A 25284-nucleotide genomic window follows, 5' to 3' on the forward strand; every position below is an offset into this window, starting at 1 on the left:
TATATATATATATATATATANATATAATTTTTGTGTGTGTGTGTGTGTGTGTGTGTGTGTGTGTGTGTGTGTGAAAAGAGAAAATTTAATATAATTACTCCCAAAAAAAGATCTTGCATTAGCTTTGAGGCTCTTTTCTATTAATTTTTGTAACTTAGTGAATTATTACATCCTTATTGTTTACTAAATAAAAATAAAATATAATAATAATTACTGTACTATGTCTCTTGTTGGAAAACATCATATATGTTGCGCAACATTAGTTGCGGATATTAATATGTTAATCAAGTCTATCCGTTCGAATAGTATCTGTTAATTCCTGTTAGTACTTCGACATCTTAGGACATCAAAATTCCGGCAGTTATTTCGCGAGATATCCTCTTAACAACCACAAACGCCAATGGTACTTTGGATTATCGCCTTTGATCGACTGTAGATTTGCATTATCGAGCCATAAGTGGAGATCTCACATCGTCAAACGGAGAGAGAGTAAGAATCCAAAAAGCGAGCATCTGGCAACATAACGATTAGAAAAGGTCGTATGCTCATACAGAGTGCAAAATCAAAAGGGAAGAAAAAAAAAGAAACGATTCACACGTCCGTGGAAGGTAGCGGGATATGGCGAGGACATGGGAAAAAGAAGAGAAGAAAGAGAACAAAAAGAAAGAGAAGAAAGGAGGATGAGAGATTTGTGAAGAAAAAAAAGAAGGCCAGAAGAGGGCAGGTGGATACCACGAACGCGCAAGAATCCAGGTCCCATAAGTGTAACTGGAAAGCACAATGCCTGGGAAAGCTCAAACAATGCACAAAGGCTTTCGCATAATATGCCTGAGGCAACTCACGGCAGCAGGCTTCAACATCTTCGGGAACGTCGGACTACGTCGGGCACATCCTGCTCTCCCTCCGTCGTGTTCTCTGTGTATTCCTCATACTTTCGTTCCCTCTTCTTCCTTTTTCGTTCATCTTCCTCAGCCATCGAAGTCGGGCGGACTTAGGGTGAGATATAACCACTAACGGAGGAGGGCCCGAAACTTTGTCTCGCTAGTATTCGCTTTCGTCATGCATGCGGCTCGACGGGGTGGATTGGCGAAGCTAAGACCGCCGAGAAATGAGATAAAAGCCTCGAGGGAGGTAGGAAGAGAGCGAGGTAGAAGTTATGAGACGGTCGTAAGTGCGGCTCGTACGAAGTAAATACGTAAATGCGCCTGAAATAGCGTTGCAATGTGGTTCTTGACGATGCACGACGATGCTGATAATATTGCCGTTTTAGAGTAGGAAGTGAAGGCGAGAAAATTTTTGGCGCGATACCAATTTTTCGACATTATTTGTTTGGCTGATCTATTCTTCGAATCTCAACTCTTCAAGTTGAGAAGACACAAGAAAGCTTTTTCTTTAATTAAATTTCAAGATATTTATTTTCAAAAAACTTTTTAGATAAAGAACAGGCAATTGTTAATTCTATGAAATTTGATGGATAAAATCTAACACTCGAAATTTCTTGTAATAAAATCTCATTCCAAGAAAGTGAAAGTATAATTATTCTTTTTGCTTCTTGAAAAAGAGTGACAATTTTCACTTTATTTTAGAGTGAATTTTTACTTCGAAGGAATGAAATTTCATGCCAAAAAAGTGGTTGCATTTTCACCCTCTTGGAATAAGATTTTACTGCAAGAAATTTAGAATAAATGGATTTTATATTTGGATGTCTTTAGATTTCTTTAGTAATTTAATTTCTTTTATAAGAGTATAAGTAAAGTTTACGTAAAGTTATAAAGCAGGAAGAAAATCCATGATCGGTGTAATGTTTACAGAGCCTCGGGATACTGGGAAGTATTCCGGCAGCCTGGTTGATCTTAACTTTACTGGTATTGCTGGTTTATTTGGTAACAAGATGCTGCGACCGGAGGCCGCGCCCCAAGAAGTCGATAACCGCGTTGAAGTGTTCGCTGGCCATCCTAGCGTTACTCTGTAGTGGAGCAGTGGCTGTTGGTCTTTATGGCAACGACGACGTACACAACGGCTTGGTACAACTCATAGCAGCTGCGAAAAACGTCGATGGGATCCTTATGGGCGTCAGAAATCAGGTATTTCCTATTTATTTTTCGCAGTGTCTTAATATTGTTTATCATAATGTATGTAATAAAAATGTTTTTTATTACATAGCAGTAATAAAAAATTTCAGTAAACATGCACATAGATTTTAAAAGTAAAGATCGCAAAAAAGAGAAAAATTATCCTTTATTTAAAAAAAAATTTTTTTAGTGTTTATTAGAATTTTTTTAAGTGTATGCGTATAGATAGACACTGATCTGATTTAGATAATTTAAAATAATTTAAACAGTTAAGTACACAATTAACAACAATTAAAAATAATTGTTATATTTATTTAAGTATCAACATTATATTATACAACATTATATTATATTTCTTACAGACTGACACTATAGAAGCGACTCTGAAGAAAAAAGTGCAGACGCAATTGACTGCTCTCGGAGATGAATTCGATGCTCCGGTCAGTAATAAAACTATGCTAAGTTGGCTGCTAGCGGCACTTAATGGCATGAAACAAAATACGAGCATCGCTGTAAATCGAAGTTTTGAGATACGAAAGCCTTTGAGCGGTATTAGTCTTGCCGGCGCCATTGGGATGGGTGAAAAGATTGAGCAATTGCGATGGCCTATCACTATGGCGGTCTTGAGCGCTCTACTTGTTCTCTGCGTGGTTCTGGTGGTCGGTGTTGCACGGCACTCTAGATGTGTTCTCATAACGTATGTTCTTTTGATCGAAATAAGAATAGAAATCTTTCGGCGATATTCCTCATATAGTATTTTATATCTTTGTTTGCATTTTTATTTTACACGTTGAATAAAACCATTTAAAATCGTAACAAAATTTGAGCAGAGGAATAGATCGTCTTTTATATATTTATAAATTATTCTGTAAACACATATATATAGTCACAAAATCATAAAGTAATTCTAATAGATTATCTTTTCAGATTTTCCGTATTCGGCTTGTTTGCGGTTATCGTCTCTTGGCTCATGGCATCCTTATACTTGGCAACTTCTGTAGCTCTAGGTGATCTTTGCGTATCACCCGATGGTTACTTGAGCAGAGCCGTACCATCTACTTTAACCTCCGAGGTACTCTCATACTACACGCATTGCGAGAACACGCGCAGCAATCCGTTCACGCTAAGATTGCGAGACACGCAACGTGCGATGGATAACATGAGGCATAATTTGAACACGGTGACTAAATTAGCTCTAGAACTGTTCAAAGACCAGCAGCTCCAGCCAAGACTCAGCAGTTTAGCTACAGACGTTAATACCATAGACAGACTCATACCAAATTTATCCACGTTACTCGACTGTAAACCTCTGCACAAGCAATACGTTCACGCCGCCAAGAGTTTGTGTCATTTGGGATTGTAAGTCGATATCCTCTTATATTTTAATTATAATTCGGAAAAATTAAATAATTGTTTGATTAAATAATTATTTTAATTAAAATGATTTTACACAGAAATATAAACTTATAATGCTTCTCTATAATGTGTTCTAGGTATGGATTGAGTTTCATGCTAATAGCCAGTTTAGCTGCAGGTCTCTTATTCACCGTATTGGTTTGGGTGGATTCTCATACGTGGATATACATACGAAAACGGTAAATACACTAGCAGGAATCATTTAGAGAGAGGAAGGAATTAAATATAATTTTATTTTTATATTTTGCTATTAATTTTACAATGCTAAAGCGGGTACCGTAGAATCATTGCGTTCCTTTCTAAATTTTATGATATTTGCTGAAAATTAAATAACCAATGCATTTGTTTCAGAAGGGATTATCATCAAGTTGACGAGCAAGATCCTTACTTACCACCATCGGCGGCGTCACAGGCGATAGCAGCAAGGACCCTTCGAGGCCAAGGGTCGTACCCGCCTACAGCCCCTACGCTTAATTCGAATGCTCTTGGCACTCATAACACGATTAAGCAGCCTCTCTTGCTAACGCCGCCCCCACCGTCCTACGCTACTGCGACTGCTCGAGCACGTCAACTGCACGAGAGCATGTTAAAGTTTGTGCATGAGATTTTCAGTTTCTTTTTTAATTTTTTTAGCTTAAGGAATATCAATTAATATCGCGCTAAACATATTAGATTCAATGCGTCTCCTTTGAATGTTGCTTTATCATACATAGTTCCATCATTATTAAGAATACAATTTTTTATCGATATTTATATATTAGTATATGCTTTTTGACGAAATATACGTGATGGAATGTATTGCATCATATAAATAACTGTGCCATTCTTAATTTTATATTTGATGTGTTTAATTATATATTTTAAATATCTGTTTTTGGAACATTAAGCATTTCGAAATAGAATATTATTCTTAGCAAATAACAGTTTTGATTGCTTTATACAATATTGTTACAAGAAATAGTATAGCGCGCTTTTTTATAATCCTATTTAACATAAATATAATATATAGACAGTTTTGCAGGCGTGATTGAATTTGGATTTATGTTTAGATAAGCTATAAAACGATGTCGGTCATTATGTAAAACAAAGATAATGCTGCAACTTTGTTTGTTCTTCCTCGCCATTTACAGAGGTGGGGGTGTTAACGGGAGTGGAGGGGGCGGGGATCACAAATCGTCTCAGCATAATCAGCAATCAACGGGTGGACGAACTGAACACCGATCTGGACTCGGAGATCAACCTGGCCAGTACGCGACTCTGAGCAAACAGTGCAAGACGCTAGAATCTAGTGACTTCTACTGAGGGCACGCCCCCGCAGGGCCCGGTAAATGCAAAAATTAATACTTTTACGCGTATATAACATTCTTTACATCTGTATTATTATATTTCATGTTACAGGTAGAGAACCACCTTGGACGCCTAGCGTGGCTTCCTTCACCGGTACCCTGTCTCATAATTCGCACGGGCCTGCACATCTTGCCACTTTTCAGGACTCGCGAAAGACACAAACGCTGGATCCGAAGAATCTGGCCAATCTAAAGAGGGGTCCGACTCAGGCCTGGAATCAAAATCGACCGCTTCCACCGAATCCCGCGAGTCAGCAACCTACATGGGAGTTCGAGTCGCGCTCGCAGACTAATATGAATCAGTTTCGATCGTTGGTGCGGAACAAAGCGCCTAATATTCGCATTCAAGATCAAATGCAAGATCAGGTCAGAACTTTGGATAGAAATTTCTCGCGCAGCCAGTTCAACGGTACCACACCGCAGAACAACACGGTGCCGAATATGTACGGTACATATAATCGAGCGCAGGGAAGGCAGGAGAAGCCGACGGTGGCTACGCTGAGTCAAGTACAGGGTAGTGATCCTAATCTGTATGCTGTAACGGAACTCTAATCGTCGAAAAAGAAGAGAAGATGCGAAATCAGTATGAGTATTTGCAGAATAGAAGCATCGTTGACAAAGAGAGTTTTGTCTTTTACAAAATTCAGAACATGCGATTTGGAGTTCCTATAAAATAACAAAGAAAAAGAAAACAGTAAATTGATTTCAGAGACCTGCGATAAAAGTGAGAGAAATCATGGGGGGGGGAAGGGATGAAAAAAAATTTTTAGAGAACTTAGGAACTTGTGTGAGACATACTTTATATCCGAGATTTTGTACTTGTATATCATGTACAGTGATTGTGGTACGTCCTTCTATGTTATTCTCCCTCTTTGTTATCGCGTTCTTTGATTAGACCGCGCGCGAAGTATCCAAGGACAGGCTGGAATGCATACTTAAACGTATGCAATTATATTGCTTGTTGGCCGACTTGAAAGCTGCATGAACGAACATGCACGAAAGAAATCTTCACGAAGTTTTACACTGATATCGTTTCAGAGATACTGCTCGCTTGTTCATTCTAAATTAGCCGTTAATTTCGCGTGTGATGTTTAACCGAGGAGTTAGATATCGCGATTTAAAGGAGACACCAAAAGACGATGAAGGAACTATTGAAATATACGATTTTTATATACTTTTTACATTTTAACCGAACGAATCTATGTTGAATTTTCCGTGAGAGATATTTAATATACTTTATATGTGTGTGAAAACGTATACATATACATCTAGTTACCGCACGAATGTCTGGTAATTTTTACTCTGGCAGAATTCGATTGATCATAGGTCACGCTCGATACTGCCAATGCTCAGGCGAATATACTTTTTAAGTACAAAGACAGTGGTAGCACAGGCGTTATGGATTTTCAATTTTTATGTGCAAACGAAAAAGAGTTAAAAAGGAAATGGATGTCCAACGTATCGATAAAAGGATATTTGGAAACATACTTCTACAGGCGGTATTAGTTAAAAATACTCTTTTTAAAGACAGTAAGGAAAAATTAATCTGTCTCAAAAAACTAAATCTTATTATACTTTGTAAGAGTCGAGAATGAATTTTCTGCGGAGCGCAGTCTTCCTGAGATCTTCTAACATCAGAGATATACCGAGTATATTAGACAAAGAGAATATATCTGGCGATTATTCGGTACTCGTTGAATCAAATCCAAGTATCGGAGAAGTAAATGTTGTGCCTGAATAATAGCCAATTGGTCAAGTGTTGTTTACTATTACAAGTATCAACGAGTGTCCGGTTGGATATTGACAATTCTTTTTCAATTGTCACGGATGTCTATCTCTGATAATATTCGGTACATCTCTCTTTCTCTTTATAATTGATTACTAAAAGTTGTAAGAGTTGATAGAGATTTTCAACAATCGTAAATGATTTTGTACTGGCATCCGCATATAATTCAGTAAGTTTGTATATAAAACAATAACACTTAAGATTATTGAGTAAACGTGAAAAGTGTGATAAAACCGAATCTAGATGTTATTACGGATTTTACGTGGAAGCATTTTGCCATTTTTTTTTATTGACAATTTAACCACGACTTTCGATTGCGGAAAGGGAAATCGTGCCATTCCAGGAATATATGCATTTAACGCAAACTACTTTCCAGGATTTTCTTAGGGCTTGTGTTTAGTCGAGTAAAAATCAATTATATAATCGCAATACCAAGCATTTTAAGAGCGTGAATAGCAAAAAGAACTTAATCCAATGTAAATAATTGTAATATTTATTACAGAGCGATAGCTCGTAGACTAGTAGCATATAGTTTAGTTAAATGCTAATTTAAGTTTCGACGATAAATATATAAATGTGCGAACGCGGCCACGTGCGCGTAATAGCAAATGAACGAATATCATTTTGTTCATTTTGGAGATGAAGAAGTATCCTAGTCAGTATATAAAGTTGTGTACATTCATTAATAAGATCTCTTGCCAAATTTTTAACCTGGCTCAATTTGAAGAAAACGAAAAAAAAAAAGATAAGACACATAAAAAGGAATCTTTTTTCTCAAAGAATATTTGTATCGTCACTATTAATACGTACGAAAGCTATATTAGTGCGTCGTTGCCCCTCGATACATGTTCTAGATTTTAAGAGAAAAATTGCTTATTGAGAAAGTTTACAAATATAATCCAACTTCAGTGTTTTAGCACAGATATGCGCTGTATCCGTAATATGTATTTGTTGTGCATCTCGATTATTTTTCTTATTTGGTAAGTATTTTTACTTTTCATTTTTTGAAATCCGCCACGGTATTGATTTACAACAGAAAAATAGAAATTTTTTTATTTTTATTTATTTAATACAATTTATTTCTTTTACTTTTATTGTTTTTCTTTTCTTTTTTTTTTAATAACTCATAAAACACTGGAGATGGACGTCTTCAGATACTATATAACTTATACTATACTTGGTTACTCGAGATTTTAGCGCAAAAACGGGATCAACATAGTATTGTTCAGATTAAAAATCTGCAAGTAAACACGTCGTTTGTTAGTTGATGAGAAAATTGTGCTAAAATATTTCTCTGCTAGAAGACATTTGACCCGCGCTCAATGATTCGGGCAAAATTGACGAGACTTATCGGCGATCGAGGAACCCGTTTAACACGTATTTTAAAATAATCTAGAACACAGAAAACATTGTTAAACTCTTAATATGAGAATTTGTAATTTAGATGATTGTTAACAGAACCTTTATTGTAATCGTTTGTCAATTTTTATAGTAGAACCGAGAGTCTGAGGCACATTGCACACCAGTTTTTCTAACGAATAAAGCAGCATTTAAGTTATTCATCATTTTTATACGGTAAATGTAATGTGGTATAAAAGAAGGCGAGAGCATCTGCGCAACAAACACGAACAAAAGAGGAAAGGAGATCAGGATGATTGAGAGAAAAAGAGAATATGTGAGCGAGTGTATACGTCTATTATATACATATGTGTGCGTGAGAGAGGAAGAGAGAGAAAGAACGGAAACTCATTATTTTCAGAGATAATGGGAGTAATGTAATGATATATGACAATGAGGAACTCATTCGAATCGGAGCATTTTCTTGGCCTACGGCAATTTTTCATCGCAGAAAAAAAAAGGATGATATAATTAATAAACGAAAAATCAAAAAAAAATTTCGCAGAATTCGATTAAATATATTATACGCACATCGACAAATATGGATGAAAGAAAAAGGAAAGGAACACGGGAGACCTAAGCTTTTGTGCACCCTTTAAGACTGATACTGGATACGTCGAAGAATCCAGGGCTCTAATATTTTTTCCGTATATTTGTATATTGCATAAGTATATAATATTTTACACGTGTTCGGCATAGGATGTGATGGAATGTTCATTTCTGTCATAGGTTTGTGTGTGTTTATCTTTTGTTCGATATTTTCTTAATTTAATTCCTGACGTATCTCTCGCTACATCTATTAGTGAAAGTATACAGATAGTACGTAAATACTATCTTCTCTTTTTTGCGTATTTCTCTCTCACTGCGCGAAAGAGATTTATTTACAAAGTATATGTAGAGGCTACTCGACTATACTCCAGAGAACTTACATAAGTTATAACGTTCTATTGCGTCTTTCTTTATATGTGCGATTATGCGAATTTTGATGTAATATAAAGAGACTTATCTCGGAGATGTGTAGGAGATGAACGAAGCTCGTTAATCGATACCACTTTTTGTATATTACGATTGTGTCTAATTGCCATATTCCGAATTTAATTCCTCCTATTGTAATGGAACATGAATATTATAAAAAGAGAAATAAAAACATAAGATCCATAATTATTGCATTAGTATCATATCGCCGTATCTATTACATAATATGTGAGAAGATTTCAATTCACATTTTATATTATTTATTCATTAGTAATACTTTATTACAAGTTTGGTACATAAATATACATACGGCTTGATTTATTTGCATCTTCGATATTTTTCAACAATTTATGAATAATCTCCTAATGCAGTATAATTTATTTATTGATCTTAATCATTGAAATATTTCCCTGGTGTTATCATCAATTACATAATACAAGAGCAACAATACGGACTTTTTTTCGATGGGTGAATATATATAAATTTCTTTGGCAAGTTGTTACCTCTTTCAGAACGTTTTTTTCTATTATATATTTTCATTCAAATATTTTCAAAATCTCCTTCATAAAAGGTAAAATGTACATATAGCTTATTTTTAATGGATAAAGTAAACGTATTATATAGGTTCTTATTATTTTACTTGCAATATTGTGCTTAATAAGACATAAAACTTAACAAATATGAACTATCAATTTGAAAATTAGCAAGCAATTTAAAAGAAACAAAAATTCGCGAATAAAAAATAATTTCTTTTAATGACGAAAAAATTGAATATACATCTTAATTACTAGCTAGTGAGCTAGTAATTAAAATGTGTAATATTATACAAAGAAAAACTAATAACAATAAATAATTTTCTTGCAATATATTCTTCTATAGATTAGCTCGAATTGGTATTAATAAAGTATGAGAAGAAGAGATAATCAATTAGAAGAGAAAATTATTTTATTTTGGCTATTGTGCCCGCAAGAGGTACTTCAGTAACTTATGAATTTAATTATAAGAGCGAGGCTGCTATGTGATATCAATCTAGTAAGTACACGGATCACTCCATGATTAAATCATGCTCGTTTAATAGCACAAATAATTAAAAAAGTCAACGAAATTTGAGGAAAATGCAAAGGCATTATTTATATATTTAAAAGCAAGAAATATTTTCGGCGAGAAACAGCCAGTTAAAAGTATCAGCAGCAAGATAAAATTAAACCGTCACACGTATCTCGTTCTATTTAACCCAATCGATAAGTTATACAAGTTACAGTCTAATATTTTGATAATAAAGACTGTACCTCCTAGAGGAAACGTTTTAGCGTTTCAGAAAAAGCATTTTTATTCCAAGTTTAACAACTTGAAACCATGTGTCATTGATTCATCGAAAGTAGTACAATGTTTACTACGACTTTGTTTGCGTGGATTCTTCCTTTACTTGAAGCTGAGAATTGACATTGCTTATTAAAGGTATATTCTTACCACTTTGCAGGCTAGAATGACTTGACGATCGACTGTGACTTTGACTGTTAGCACCAACTGGCGTTTGCACTAAAGGCTGAGGCGGAGTTCTGGCGCCAGAACCATTACTATTTGTGAAATTAGGTTGCAGCTGCATGTGATACTTGTAGATATTTTCCGTACTTTCCACGACACCTATTTTAATAAATATTGTCTAAAATAATCTTCATCACGATTATCCTAAATATTTCTATTCTTCAGGAAAATATGATTATGATAAATAAATGTTTGTTATATCAAAACTATAATTACCAGCTTGCAAGTTTAGACTACGGCCGCGGACACCCGTTTCCTTCGAAATAGGACTCCACCAATTGACGAAAGTTCCTACTACGGGGACATGCCTGAGAATACCTTCCTGCCACAGTTTCTCTGCGTTTTCTCTTTCTAAATCTGTTTGCGCCGTCTCGATACCTCTCTTAACTACTTCGGAGATAGTATCCATCATTTTAGAACTAGCTTCCACTTCCTGGCCAACTTGTAAGACTAAAGACAATAATTCAGCCACATCTGGAAATAATATCATTCGATGAAAGAGAAGGTATATATATATATGGAATGACAATATTGCTGAAAGTGCGTTTACCTGTATCTTGTGTTACCATGCCAAATCGCACGCAAGCTAAACCATCCGCACCTTCCCCGAGGGAAAATGCGGCATCCGTGCTGCGCAGGGTTTCAACCAATTGTGTATTTAGTTTATTCAATTCTTCTTTTGACTGATCAGTCATAACTTGAATCCAGGTAGGTGGAGCATAACGCACACCTCCCAGACCGGCCCAACCTGGCATTTCCACTAAATGTAAATAATCATTTTCTGAGACTAAACGTAAGAAGGTATCTTTATGTTCCACTGTTGCCAGCAATATTTCCTGTTGAACGAAATTATGATTGTATTATTAACAAGTTTACGTTTACCGTCGTAGGTAATTGCGACAATGCGTCATATCCCTTCTTTCAATGTTAAATGTAAGAAGAAAATTTGCTAAATGAAATTACTCATAAAAAAAAAATCAATGAATCATAACGATTATTATTTCACACCCGATATGGATTAATGTGATTCAAAATGTCCTTATCAAAATATCCTTACTATTTGTTGCTCAAGGAAGGTTATTAAATTATCTATATCTTCGCTTGTAGGTGGTTGATCAGGATTCTCTAATGGACAAATGCGAATCGCGATACCGCACTGTTCTATATCACAAAGTTCTATTTGTATATTGTCAATATCTCTTTGAAGAATTTGTCCCAACCAGGAATTCAACTTATCGTAATAAGGCAGCACGCGATCCGTGACTTGAAGATCTCCATTCGAAGATACGAATTGGAAAACTAATGCGTTGGCTACTACTTCAAATAATTGTAAATTGTTCACGGGGTTTGCTAGATATTCACTTAAAGTGTAGGACTCCGTTTCGCCGCCAGGCGGTTGACTCTGAAAGAAAATAAATGATAAATTTTTGACAATCAACAGGATGCTTTTTTCTTTTGGAATATGCACTCTTTTATAAAAACTCACCACTATTCTAATACAAGAGAACCCTTTAATTTTATTATACAACTCTTCCACAGCCAAGAAACATCTTTTAAATCTATTATGTACACCGTCTCGACCCAAAGCCTGTAAAACAGTCCACAAAGGCAAAGTCGGCAATCGTCTCGACAAGGAATCCGCCATCAATCCTGAAACTAATGACAGAGTAGTATCTCTCGGAGTGGGCCTTCCTCCTTTAATATCTGCTAATCTGTACAAAGTCTGTAAATAAAAATTAAGGAAAATCGGCAATGATTGATTAGTGTGATATATATAATACATAACAGATAATTAAATATCAAGGAATATATAACTAAAGTCATAGCGATTATAAGTATAAGAGAAGTAAATGAGAGATATACAATATCTTAGGAATCTTGGAGTATTCTAACATTCTAGTTTAAATTATAATTATTATATTTACATTATATAGTTATTCTGTTAAATTAAAGAAAAATGTGGAAGGATACGACCACTGGTAGCGATGGTATACCGAGCCATGTTCCGAGCGGTAATGTAATGCTATCCGCTATTTTCGATGGCTGTAATATCAAGAGATTTTTAGAAAAATTCTCCAAAAGTGTTTGATGATGTTAAAGATCTTCAAACTTTACTAACGATAAACTATATAAATATTTACCAAATCCTTCGCCGAATTGTTCAGCGCTAGTGCAGCTAATGAATGTCCTCTGAGATGCAGCCAGACGTTATATTTGTCACATATTGCTCGTAATCGCGTGATATTATCGCAATGGCCCGTTAGTACTGAACCGGCTTCGGCTAGGACTAGCAATGGCGTTACATTATTTGATTGAGTGTCTTCTGCTAAGCGTCGTTCCAACGCTGAGACATCCATAGTATGTCTCGATCCGAACATAGTGTTATGCGGGATTGGTCTTATGCAATGAAGCGGTAAGGAAAGCTGCAAAAGTACAATAAATCTTTAATGTTGTATACGTTCAATCAGTGTTTCTCCAGAGATTCTTTTTTAAACAACTTTCTTTGTTTACAAACAATTAATATTTACAAATGTTCTTGTGTTATAATGTAATATTCAAGCTTATAAATTGAATTGAATTTTTATATTCAGCTCCAACATTTAAAAAGAAGGATCGAGGAGTGCTACCTGTCTGCACAGATGCTGAACAACACCCATGGGTGCAGCAACGGAGCTGTAAATCAAAGGAGGTTGAGACACGAGGGCCGTGAAACCCTCCTCCATATAACGTGGGTATTTCCGATGTAAAGCTAGTCGGGTCACCCTGACCAGCCCCTCGAGATGATCTTCGTGAAAGGAGGACGCGCAGTCCACGAAACGAAAGATGTGGCTGAGCCATCTCGTCGTGTCGGCTGCGAGACGACCCGCGAGCTTCTGCGCGTGTGGTTTCGGTAGCGCTACCGCGTAAGCCGAAACAGTGTGCGTGATTAAGGCCAATTTCGCTGCTTCGCTTAAAGCTGGCAAAGGGGTGATCTGACTGATAGGCGAATCTGTAGATCCTGTCTCGGCTGGATGCGGAGCATCCTCGTAAACTACCAAATCCTAAACAAAAATTTCTGGTGAGGAGATCTATGTTTTTAGCTTCTTATAATTAATTCTTTTTTTTTATATAACACAAGCTACATATTTAATAAATAACGAATTTGGTCACATTTGCATTACACTAAATTATTGTGAATATTAAAAGCTGTAAATAGGTGTGTAAAAACATATAAATATTTTAAATTAAGTATACAATAATGATATTATCATATTAATTAACAGGATATACGTATATTATTTCATAGTCAAAGTTAATTATATGTTACTGTATTTAGATATTTTATATAAAGCAGCCTTTGATGTGTTAATTAATGCTAATCTGATGTAATGCAAGTGACCTAATTCACCATAATAAAGAGGAAATATTTTTTGTAATTAATTTGTATTATTTAATATATCAAATAATTTATCATTTAATATATCATTTAATATATCATTTAATATATAAGCGTGTCTAAACATGATTTAATGTACATTAGCTTAATATATACGATGGAAACAGTATTTAGTTTATTAAACCGTAACAGAAACATACATTTTTCGATGTTAAAGAACTGATAAAATTTAAATGGGTATCTTATAATTTATACTTGAATTATACACAAGAACATAAATTTTTATTATCTATAATCTCCTAGTAATAATCAACAAATATAATAAATAGTAATAAATCAAAAATACATATAAAGTACAAAAGAACAAAATCTTTATTTAAGCTTTAAAGAAGAATAATATCGAGAATACAATCTCATAAATAGAAAGTTTATTATTAGTTTTATTTTTTAAAAGAATTTTTCAGAACTGCGAAAAATAAAATTGCAAAACACATATAATATAAACAAATAATTACTATTTAAAAATTAGGAAATCTCCGGATCACCGAGACTCATGTTTCAATTAAGACTAAAAAAAGTGTCAAATCAAAAATATCAGAGAGAAAATTAACTAAAGAAGAAAATGCATACATTTTTTCAGAATTATATATGCTGCAGTAACACGGATTGTATAATTTCTATTTCCTATTTTTAAATGAATGAGAAGAGCGAATTTATTTCGCATTTGCGATTGTACGAATCGAGATCTTCTATCTTTGATCCTCTCTGTTTCCTAAATTATTCTAGATTCAAAAAGCTTTCAGTTTTACAAAAATCAAATAAACCTTTACTCCTTAAGATACAAAGTTTAGAAATAAATTTCTATCTGTGTTACAACTTCGAAAATACGATTTGAAAGATATAAAAATATAAAAAAAGGAAAAAAACAACAATAAATAGAAGAAAAAAACAAAAAAAATGAAAACCAGTAATAAACATAGTGACGCAAAAACAACTACGATGAGAGGAAGTGGTGACAAATCAGAAATTCGAATTTACGTCGTTTCCCAACGACACACGTGAGCTGTATACAAACAACAAAGAACGATACTAAACACAGCTCCCACGTGACATGTAATTATCGTGGCAGTCGCACTATCAGCAGTGACCAACGAGCGACGCGTAATCAAGTTGGCCGTGCTCCAATCGCATGCGTCGGTTTCCGCTGACCGAACGTAGGCGCGTAAACGCGGCCCACACCACCACACCTGTATCAACGCCAATATCTCGTCTGGTTTCTTCGGCTGCGTCAGGAATCCTGAGGGATTGTTCCACGTGGTGCCGCCGCCGTCGGCCGCCCGTTCCACTGCCCGCTCCAACCGCGCGATCACCTGCGACGCCTGGAACTGCAACGCACCCACCTCGCCCGTCGTCGTGCTCGGCGAACCATCGCCACCGTCGTCGCAGTCACCGGTGCCACCGACCTGTCAAAATCGAAGAAACACCTACTGGGTTAACCTTACGAGCGCCGTTGTCGCACGACACGACGCGCGATCGCGATCACTCACATCGCCGATCGTCGCGATTCGCTAAACCCGTTAATCGCCACACGAGTACGCACCTCCGATATATTTTGCGCTATACTTTCCATCGTCGCGTTATCGTTTGTGTCAGTCTCCTCGGCCATCGTGGCAGTAGTCGTGGCCAGCAGTACCGTCCCGTCGCGTCGCTGATGTTGGCTCGATTTGGGTTCCGGTTAACGATCGATTGACCGCATACTTGAATATGGGAATTTTGTCTCGACACTCTTACTTAGCTGAGATGAGTGTAGAGCATAGCGGAATAAAAGTGTCTGGAATTTTTGCGAATTTTATCAAGAATTACAGATGCGAGAAGAAACGGGGCCCGGTGAGCATATGAGACGGTACTTGCTTTATCGATATGGTCGCCGCAGCGCCATTTGTTCAATTCGCGAATATCATGAGAATACCTTTCTGCGTTTGATTGCGCTCCTTTTTTATCGCAAAAAAAATAAAAGTTCACATTCGAACGAGCAATATTTTAAACTTCGCTTATTAAACACATTTCAGTTTACTGATATCTTACTAATATCAAATGTAGTTAATAAATTATTATTTATAGCAATCTCTTATTATTCTATCATATAACTTTTTATCTCTATATTTTAATCGCTTATCTATTAGCGAATATTTGTTCCGCACAGATAATCGCGATAAAGTTTAATCTAAAATTAACAAGAATAATTGCAAAAACATTGCAAAAACAATAATACTGTATATAGATATATATATATATAGTATATAGTATATATTATATATATATATATATATAATATATAATTTATATACTATATACTATATATATATGTATCTATACATATATATATATAAATAAATTATATATATATATATATATATATATATATATCAATTATTTCTCTATATTGTGCAACATTTTATATTTAATACAGTATTTTTTGGATAAGGTATTGCACAATATAGAAAAATATTAAAAAATTTTTTAATCAATGGTAAAAATTTCATTAATGGCAAAATATGCAATAAAAATAAGAACATAATTTTTAATAGAAGTAAAGGAAGAAGGTGTGTTGTGTAAGTGAATATAAATTTTTATTATAACATTATATTTACGTAACAATATGTGTATTCACACATACGATTTATATAATTTGAATTGTAGCACCGACCTTGGTGAGAGCATCTCGCAATTTCTCAGCTTCATCTTTCGCTATATCCGCTTTCACTATTGTAGGTGCGCTTTCAACGAACTTTTTGGCCTATTTATACGAGACAATTTTTATGTAATAATACTATCATTTTTATTATTTTTATTATTTTCAAAGATTAAAAGATTCACCTGAACAAGATTTGTGTCTGGCAACAAGTTCTTCACTTCTTTGATTAGCGCTACCTTCTGTTTCTCATCAAATGCCATTAACTTAACAGTGAACTCCGTTTGTACTTGCTTTTGTTCCATTTCTTCTTCCTCCTAACAAAAAAATTACAATTGTTTGTTTAAATTTTATTTAAAAGATTTGATTTTTTATAACAAAAAAGTCCAATTCTATTCTCTATCACTTATCTTTTAATTCTTCAGAGCTGATAATGAATCTACTGAATTTTAAATTTCTTTGTAAACGATGTTAAACAATTTAATTTCCTTTATGTTACATCTATAAATTTTTATTAAATTATACTCTTCTCTCTCTCTCTCTCTCTCTCTCTCTCTCTCTCTCTCTCTTAATATTTACTTTTTATAAAAGTTATGTCATTTGATTTTTTTAAATTAATTAGTGCCTTTTAATTAACACAAATTAAATGAATCTTATAGTGTTATGACAAATTCAATTGGAAACATTAGTGTGCATATTAAAGCCATTGTACATTGATTTATTTGAGTATAAAAATGAAATGCAAATATTTCGAATTATGAAATATATATTTTAGTTAATACTACAATAAAATGTATTGAGTATTTCATGATTTAATTGATTTCTTTATTTTGTTTATTTATAAACATATCTTTCCATTATTTTATATATGATGGCTTTAATGTATACCAGTGTATACAGTGTATACTAAGTGCATCCAATCAAATTTGCTATTAGTAACTGTGTTACAGAGTTTAACATCAGCTCAGGAGTTAATTAAATAAAACTTTTCTATTTTTTGTAACTATATTCTGTAGAACAAGACTTATACAAGAATACATATATAAGAGATAGATATTACCAAAGCCTGAGATGCAGCAACAAATCCTCCAATAGGCATAACAGGTGCATCTGGTAGATTCAATCGTTTTTTTAATAACTCGCTAAGCTCTGCTACTTCTATCAGATTGAGAGCGGTGATATCATTAGCTATTTTGTCAATTTTTGGATGTACTGGTTTCTCAACATCAGATGGAGAAAGTGGTGGTGGTGATGCTGCTGCTGTTTCTGTCGCTGCCACTGCGCTCGATTCCGTTTGTCGGACAACACTAAATACAATAAATACAACAAATGAAATATTAGGTGTAGTAAAAAGAAATCCATTATTTTTGCATGAAATTGAATAGAAAAATAATGGATTTCTTTATACTACACTTAATATATAAAAAAAGCTAAAAACATTACTGCAAGCAATTTTAACAGAATTAATGTTTTCAAACTCACTAATCAAAGTTTGTTTGGTCCTCAATAAAATAAAAGGTAAAAATGAGATAAATTTTAGGTTATGTAACTGTCTCATTTACAGTTTTAATCTCACCATTTGTGAAATCGACGAAATTGAGGAAGGCTCTGTCGAGATATCAGGCGAATTGTATTAATCATGTCGAACCGAAACAGTTGCAAATTAGTTGCAAACGTGTTCTCATAAAAATGTAAGGTAGAATCAATTCGATCGCTGCTATCTGGTGCAATAACTCAAAATAATTCGCCTAGGGACTTGCTGTCGATTCCAAAGAAACTAGAATTTTATGATAATCGTTCGAGATTACTAGATTTCAAGCCATAAAATTACATGTTATTTTATTGATCGGTATAAAAACTTCTTTTTTTGACTTTCAATATTTTCGACCCTTTAATTAATTTAATCAGTTCAGTACATTATTTTATTAAGTAATAAAACTATTGAATTAATTAATAAAATTATTAAATTAATTAGTAGATTTATGTTTGATGTATCGAGAAAAATAATTAAAAACAGCGAGAATTGTAGTGTCTCGTAAGTTTTTTCAAACGCTTTTGTAAATAGAACAGATTAAATTGAATCAAAGAATCTTCTGCCATTATGCAATTTTCGCAATAGTTAACGAGATATTAATTACTAAAAATCGCGAAATATTGATGTTTAATAATTTTTTATTCAAATACTATCAGAATACTTTACAGAAAAAAACAGCGAGAGAAAAATTGTTTATTTTCTTCTCATAAATATCTGATCATTTTTTTTTAGAATTTTTTAATATCGTATTTTCTTATATTAGTGAAAATAAGAAAAGTACTAAAAAGTTAAAAAATTCTAAAAAAAGTTTTAGAATTCTACGAGAAGAAAATAAATGACTTTCACTCAGATTTTTGTCTCTTAAAGTTTTTCCGTAAAGTTGATTAAAAAATTATATACCTGTATATTATTACCAGGTATGTAAATATGAAACCGGAATTTTTTTATAGAAAATACACGTTTATTGCATGAAAATGATAAAAAATATTTTATTCGAAGTATTGCCCATCGGTAGCTATACATTTTTTCCACCTATTTGACAATTTGTGGATGTCACGCCAAAAAAATTGTTGCTCTTTTGAGCCAAACTAGTCATTTAGCCATTTTCGTACATCTTCGTAAGAAATGAAGCGCTGCTGAACAAGTGCGTGTCCCATCGATGCAAATAAGTGATAATCGTATGGAACTAAGTCTGGTGAGTCGCATGCGAAAGTATTTCCCAACCAAATGCCTCAATCGTTTCCTTGACCAGTTCTGCTGTGTGTGATGGTGCATTATCATGAAGCAAAATCACTTTGTGTTGCCTTTTTTGACATTCCGATCGTTTTTCACACAAAGCTTGATTCAAATTGATCATTTGTTGTCGGTAGCGTTCAGTATTAACGGTTTCGTCAGGTTTTAGCAGTTCATAATAGAACACTTTCTGATCCCACTAAACACAGAGCATTGTCCATAGCGATTTGGCCTTGCAGTCAATGTCGATGGTTCATCTGGAGTTACCCATAATCTTTTACGCTTAGGATTCTCAAAATATATCCACTTTTCATCGCCAGTCACAATTCGATGGAGAAATGATTTTCTTTTGTACCTGACGAGCAGCATTTCGCAAGTGGTTTTTCGGTTTTCCTGCTGTCTTTCATTCAGTGGAATCCATTTTCCCATCTTCTGGATCTTTCCCATGGATTTCAAACGTATGGAGTCGGCTTCTCGTATCACATTCAATTGACCCGCGAGTTGTTGAATTTGAGCGTCATCCTCATCCAATAATGCTTGCAATTCGCTGTCTTCAATCTTTTTCGATGATTTTCCACGTTCTTCGTTTCTCAAAATCGCCATTTTTGAATTTTTTAAACTCAAAGCATTGTGATTCAAGAGCACCCTAAGCTTCGACAAGCATTCGATGCGATTCTACAGCAGTTTTCTTCAAAACAGAAAATCAATGCTGTCCGCAAATCGTAGTTTCCAGAAACAAAATTCGACATGTTCAACGCTATTACAAACTATGTTGTTGTATGAAACTTGTATTGTTGTGAATTGAAAATCTTTGTCAGATGTCAGAACAAGGAAATGGCGACAATGGCGCCGTCTGACGGCAACTACATTGACAGCTATGGCCATCTATTGATAAATTCCGGTTTCATATTTACATACTTGGTAGATATTTTATTTTAAACAATTCTAGCTTATTTCTATATTAATATAAATTAATTTTTATCTCGGTTAATTTATTCTTTACCTAATTTAATTCTTAAGACTAAAAGATAAAAAAATAAGTTAAACCGAAATTAAAATTAATCTACATTAAATAAAAACGAAAACATCTGCCGATCGAGTTAACTGCTCACTTTATTTATGATGTTTATTTACTTATACGGAACAAAAATATCAAAATACCAGAGAATAATCTGAGGGTGCCGTCCCATATATACGGATCAGAACGACGGAACGGATTTCTTACTAGAAAATTGAGTTCACTATAAATTTGTTCCGCAAAGCCCATTCTATAATGAGCAGTAGTGGATTAAGGAGTAGGCGTAGAAATTAATTAATCATAATCAAATGTGAGGAGGATAATCAATTATGATTAGTCGATTTCTACACCTACTCTTTAATCCATTACTGCTACCATTATAGAATGGATTTTACTGAATTTCATAAGTAATCATTCGGAGTAAACGCACGCATTGGATGAGTATGCGACAGCATATCCTCTGTATCTCAATGAGAAGGGGAGGATTATGGGGGAGGATGATTCCACCATGCATGGGGAAGAATGGGAATTGGTTACTGTTAGTCGGTTAGTAGCGCTTGGATGCCAGTAAAAAGTAAACGGTGGTTGGACTGGAATTCTATGCGCAATAATAAGACAAATATACGCGTATAGTTACAAAGTATCACTGATAGATTTTTGGAAATGTCATGTCAAATTAAAGAAGAAAAAAGAAGTAAGTATACATATTTTATACGTAATATTATAATGTAATGGTTTTTGGCCCAACTGTATTTGCGCCAACCTGAGTTGAATTAACGTTTCATGTTCTCTTATTAGTAGAGCCAGTAACGTAAAAAATAAATGGTAAAGCATTTTCCAATTCAGGTTGGTGCAAACCCGGTTGGGCTGAAAACATTATTATATTGCATAACAATATTTGAGGTTGTGCCGGTTATTATTAACACTGAGATTTATGGCATCTTCGGCCTGATCAGGTTCGCAATAACCTGGATTGAATTAATGACGTTTCATGCTCTCCTATTGGTAAAGCGTGTAACATCAACCAATAGCAAAGCGTTTTTCAACTTAGGATCGGATATCGATTATGTACTTTTCCCTTATAGGGCGGAAATGTGAAAAGTGAAAATTTTTTATATGTATACATATATAATATCCCACACACAAAGTCTAAAATTGTGACATAAGACATCTTTAAGTTGTTTTTGAAACGTAAAAAATGTCTATAATGCGATTTCAGATACTTTTTGTTGTCTGGAAAACAACTGAAGTTGTTTTCCATTTATACATAAGTGAAACTGAGTTTGAAATGAGCTGAATATCCCATACATTAATGACGTCACTATTTGCTTACTTTAAGTAAAAAGTAATCACATGACAACACAGGTTCATCTCTTTTAAAATGAGTTTACGAGATTCACTTTAAGCCTGTTGCAACGTTTGACTTTAAGCGACGCTTAAAATTCTCTCTATCTCTTTCAGCTTTAAAACGAGACAGATAGAATTAATTTAAGTCTCTTAATTTAAATCAAAGTAACATTGGTGCAACCGGACTTAAAGCACATGATCTCAATTTTGTGTAGATTGTAGATAAAAATTCAGTTGAATCTCATTTGTCAAAATGCAAAAGGAATGCGCATTCAACTGACAATGAGTTATGACGTCACAAGTGAGAATTATCTGAGAATTGGTATAAATGGAAAGCAACTGTACATAAAAATTTTCACTTTTCACTTTTCCGCTCCAAAGAAAGAGTTACACGATCGGTACTCAGATTGATGCAAACCGGTCGGGCTAAAAACGCTATTAGTTTTTAAAACTATTGACTTAAGTATACGCTGCGGTATCTATACTTAGGCCCGGTTGCATCAACGTTACTTTAATTTTAAGCGAAACTTAAAACTCTCTTAGTTCTTGTCTCTTTTCGGTTTTAAAACGAGATAGAGAAAATTTTAAGTTTTGCTTAAAATCAAAGTAACGTTGGTTCAACTAGGCTTAAGCTGCATAAATTAACCTTAGTACAAACGATAATCAACATCTCAAACACATGTACACACTTAAGCCGAAAATACAATGAAAGACACAGGCGATAGGATTGATAGGAACAGGGAAAAAGAGATCTATCAGAAAGCATCCATTCTAGTATATATTTCTGATAGGTTGAAATTTATTAAACAAATTAATAAGAATTGAAATTTATTATTTCCTATTCCTATTGTTTGCGCTTTTTATTGTTTTTCCAGCTTTAAAACTGTTTTAAATATATTAATTTTTTATATATTTTAAGATGTAATCTAAGAAGATGTCAGAAACTATAAAAAATAAAATACAAGGAGAAAATCCGTTATTCAAGATCAATTAGATATAGTAATGAAATTGCTTGAAAAAGGATTTACCAAAAGAAAAGCTGAGAAGATTGGTATCAGTGAATCTGTATTGGGAAAAAGATTGAAGATTCCATGTGCATGTATTTTTTCAAGGACGTTTCAAGTCTACATTTGATGTTGCTCAAGAAAAACAATTCATCTACCATTGTAAGAAGATGGGTGATTTATTTTTTTATTTGATTTTTAATGACGCTCGCAGGCTAGCTTTTGACTTTGCTGAATCAAATAAAATATCTCATCCTTTCGACACTGCAGTAAGAATGGCTGGTCGCAATTGAGATAGCTAGATAGCTAGATAGCTTTCTTATTCGACATGATGATTTACACATTGAGCGTCAATCCAATCTGTTAGTTTAGCAAGAGCAACAGGATTCAACAAAATTCAAGTTGACAGATTCTATAAAAATCTTGGAATTAAATGATAAATACAAATTTAAACCTAACCGTATCTATAATATGGATGAAGTCGACATGAATACATTTTTAAAAAAAATTCCAAAAGTCATATCAAATGAGAAGAAAAGTTTCAAAAAAAAAATCCAAAAGTCGACATGAGTATATTTTCAAAAAGAATTCCAAAAGTCATATCGAGTAAGAAGAAAAAAGTTGTTGATGAATTAGTATCATTAGAGTCAGATATCACAATCACAGGTCATTTGTTGCATGAGTGCATCAGATCATTTTATTCCTTCGGCTTTCATTTATTCTCGAAAATGCCCTGAACTGAATTACTAAAAGATGGACCAACTGGTTCAGTTTATATGGTTTCAGACAGTGCTTATATTAACATGAACTTAATTTTAATGTGGATGCATCACTTCAAAAAATATGCACATCCGACGAAAAATGATCCTGTTCTGCTTATAATTGACAATGATTCTTCACATATTAGTTTGAAGACTATTCGGTTTGCTTGTGACAATAGAATAATAATACTTATTCTTCCTCCTCATAGCAATCATAAAATGCAACCGCTGGATATCAATATTCAATTCTTTAAAAACGAAATTTGCAATTGAGTGCGATAAATGGATGACACAGCATCCAGAGGAATGACTGAATATCAAGTGGCTTGTCTATTCAATATCGCTTATAAGCAACTTGCAACAATACCCAATGCTGAATCGGGATTTAAAGTTTCAGGAATTTATCCTTTTAATGATAATCTTTTCAATAGATTTTGCACCAGCTTCAACTTAACTAACTTAAATGTTAAAGGCAACGATGGCACAATTGCAGAATTGCATCAGAATTCCTCCATAGAATTGTATCAGAATTCATCCACAGAATTGCATTAGAATTTATCTATAACAATGGCACAATTATCAGAATTGCATCAGAATTCATTCGCAAAGGATCCATAAAAAAAAGAATGAATTTATTGTAAGTCACTTCTTTTGGAGTTTAATGTAATTGAATTACTTTTTAGAAACACTCAATCCGAATCGTTCCAATAATCCGTAAGTTGATAATAGAAATCAAAGATTTTTACACATTTTTTTGAGCTATGAGCAAATAAATTTTTTTGTACTAGAGCCCCAACTCTGAACATATGAAACATAAAAACATTTAAAAAATATTTTATGCTGTATGGGTAATAATCAAATAAAACAACTTTGTCCATTTGCTAATACTACGAATTCTAATTAATTTTTTATCTCGAAAATAGCTTGTTCTATCGAAAATGTTAGAGAGCTTTTTTCTGCGGATTTATCATAAAAAAATCAATGACATACCAGTTTTTTTTTTCATAAAAAAAAGGGGTCTTGCTTATTCTTAGATTCGTCCCTGATTGAATAAAAAAATAATGTATAATCCCAAAAGATAAATTTTTTTCATATCCATTAAACATATACCAAGTTACAATTCGGTTTTTAACATTTTTGAAAAAAAAACGAAATTTTGTCTAAAAAAACATCGTTGATATCTTAATTGTATCCTTGAAAAACCGTTTCCAACAAATCGTCATATGAAGTCTTAGTCTTGAATTTGTATCAGCAATCACTTTAGCATACTTATACACCCTGTACGGATACATTCTGTATAATACAATGTGCTAACTTTGCAAAAACCGATATCAAAGGATTTGTGAAGTCAGCACATGTCAATTCTATTGATGTGGGGAAAACAATCAGTGTCAGAATAACACTAGAGATATGTACTATAGGAATTACAGTAGCACTTTTAATTCTATATAAAAATGAAAAGGAGTTTTGCATTTTTTATATTAAATGAATGGATGATTTTTTAAATTTAACGAGTGCAATTATCTTGAATGTAATTAAACATCTTCTTGATAAACAGCATAAATAAAATTTCCGAATGATGCTTTTTAAAAATATACAGAAGAGAATAACGCTTAAAACGGAATCCTTTTTCCATTTTTAGTCTAAACAATCTATGATGACGTAATCCGTTTAATAATAAATGATATTAATACATAAATTAATAAATAATTGATAATTCTTTTATATGCGACTTGAATATAGATACGATTGTAAATTCGGGTCCTGTTATTGTTTCTGTT

The 25284-nt window shown here is 33.7% G+C and overlaps 3 protein-coding genes across 3 annotated transcripts in view; 1 reads left to right on the forward strand and 2 right to left on the reverse strand.

Annotated features, from left to right (window-relative positions):
- The window catches only part of LOC105626781 (protein tweety), a 6170-nt gene extending 1380 nt beyond the window's left edge, over positions 1-4790 (forward strand). The window contains exons 2-7 of the mRNA XM_012208077.1: positions 1812-2084; positions 2435-2769; positions 3000-3431; positions 3566-3667; positions 3840-4079; positions 4619-4790. Coding sequence (XP_012063467.1) covers positions 1812-2084; positions 2435-2769; positions 3000-3431; positions 3566-3667; positions 3840-4079; positions 4619-4790 — 1554 coding nt within the window. The remainder of the gene's footprint in view (positions 1-1811; positions 2085-2434; positions 2770-2999; positions 3432-3565; positions 3668-3839; positions 4080-4618) is intronic.
- A 5596-nt stretch (positions 4791-10386) lies between these two features.
- LOC105626783 (pyridoxal-dependent decarboxylase domain-containing protein 1) lies at positions 10387-15580 on the reverse strand. The gene is made up of 10 exons (XM_012208078.1): positions 15515-15580; positions 15162-15377; positions 13166-13579; positions 12680-12961; positions 12510-12581; positions 12025-12261; positions 11596-11940; positions 11089-11374; positions 10755-11012; positions 10387-10637 (listed from the first exon to the last, which is right to left on the reverse strand). The coding sequence occupies exons 1-10, from the start codon at positions 15578-15580 to the stop codon at positions 10387-10389; spliced, it is 2427 nt and encodes an 808-aa protein (XP_012063468.1).
- A 940-nt stretch (positions 15581-16520) lies between these two features.
- On the reverse strand, positions 16521-18333 carry LOC105626784 (39S ribosomal protein L12, mitochondrial). The gene is made up of 4 exons (XM_012208079.1): positions 18183-18333; positions 17667-17913; positions 16792-16923; positions 16521-16711 (listed from the first exon to the last, which is right to left on the reverse strand). The coding sequence occupies exons 1-4, from the start codon at positions 18245-18247 to the stop codon at positions 16595-16597; spliced, it is 561 nt and encodes a 186-aa protein (XP_012063469.1). The 5' UTR covers positions 18248-18333; the 3' UTR covers positions 16521-16594.
- Between the last annotated feature and the right edge of the window lie 6951 nt (positions 18334-25284).

This window comes from Atta cephalotes, assembly GCF_000143395.1.
Source record: "Atta cephalotes unplaced genomic scaffold scaffold00006, whole genome shotgun sequence".
Taxonomy (NCBI): domain Eukaryota; kingdom Metazoa; phylum Arthropoda; class Insecta; order Hymenoptera; family Formicidae; genus Atta; species Atta cephalotes.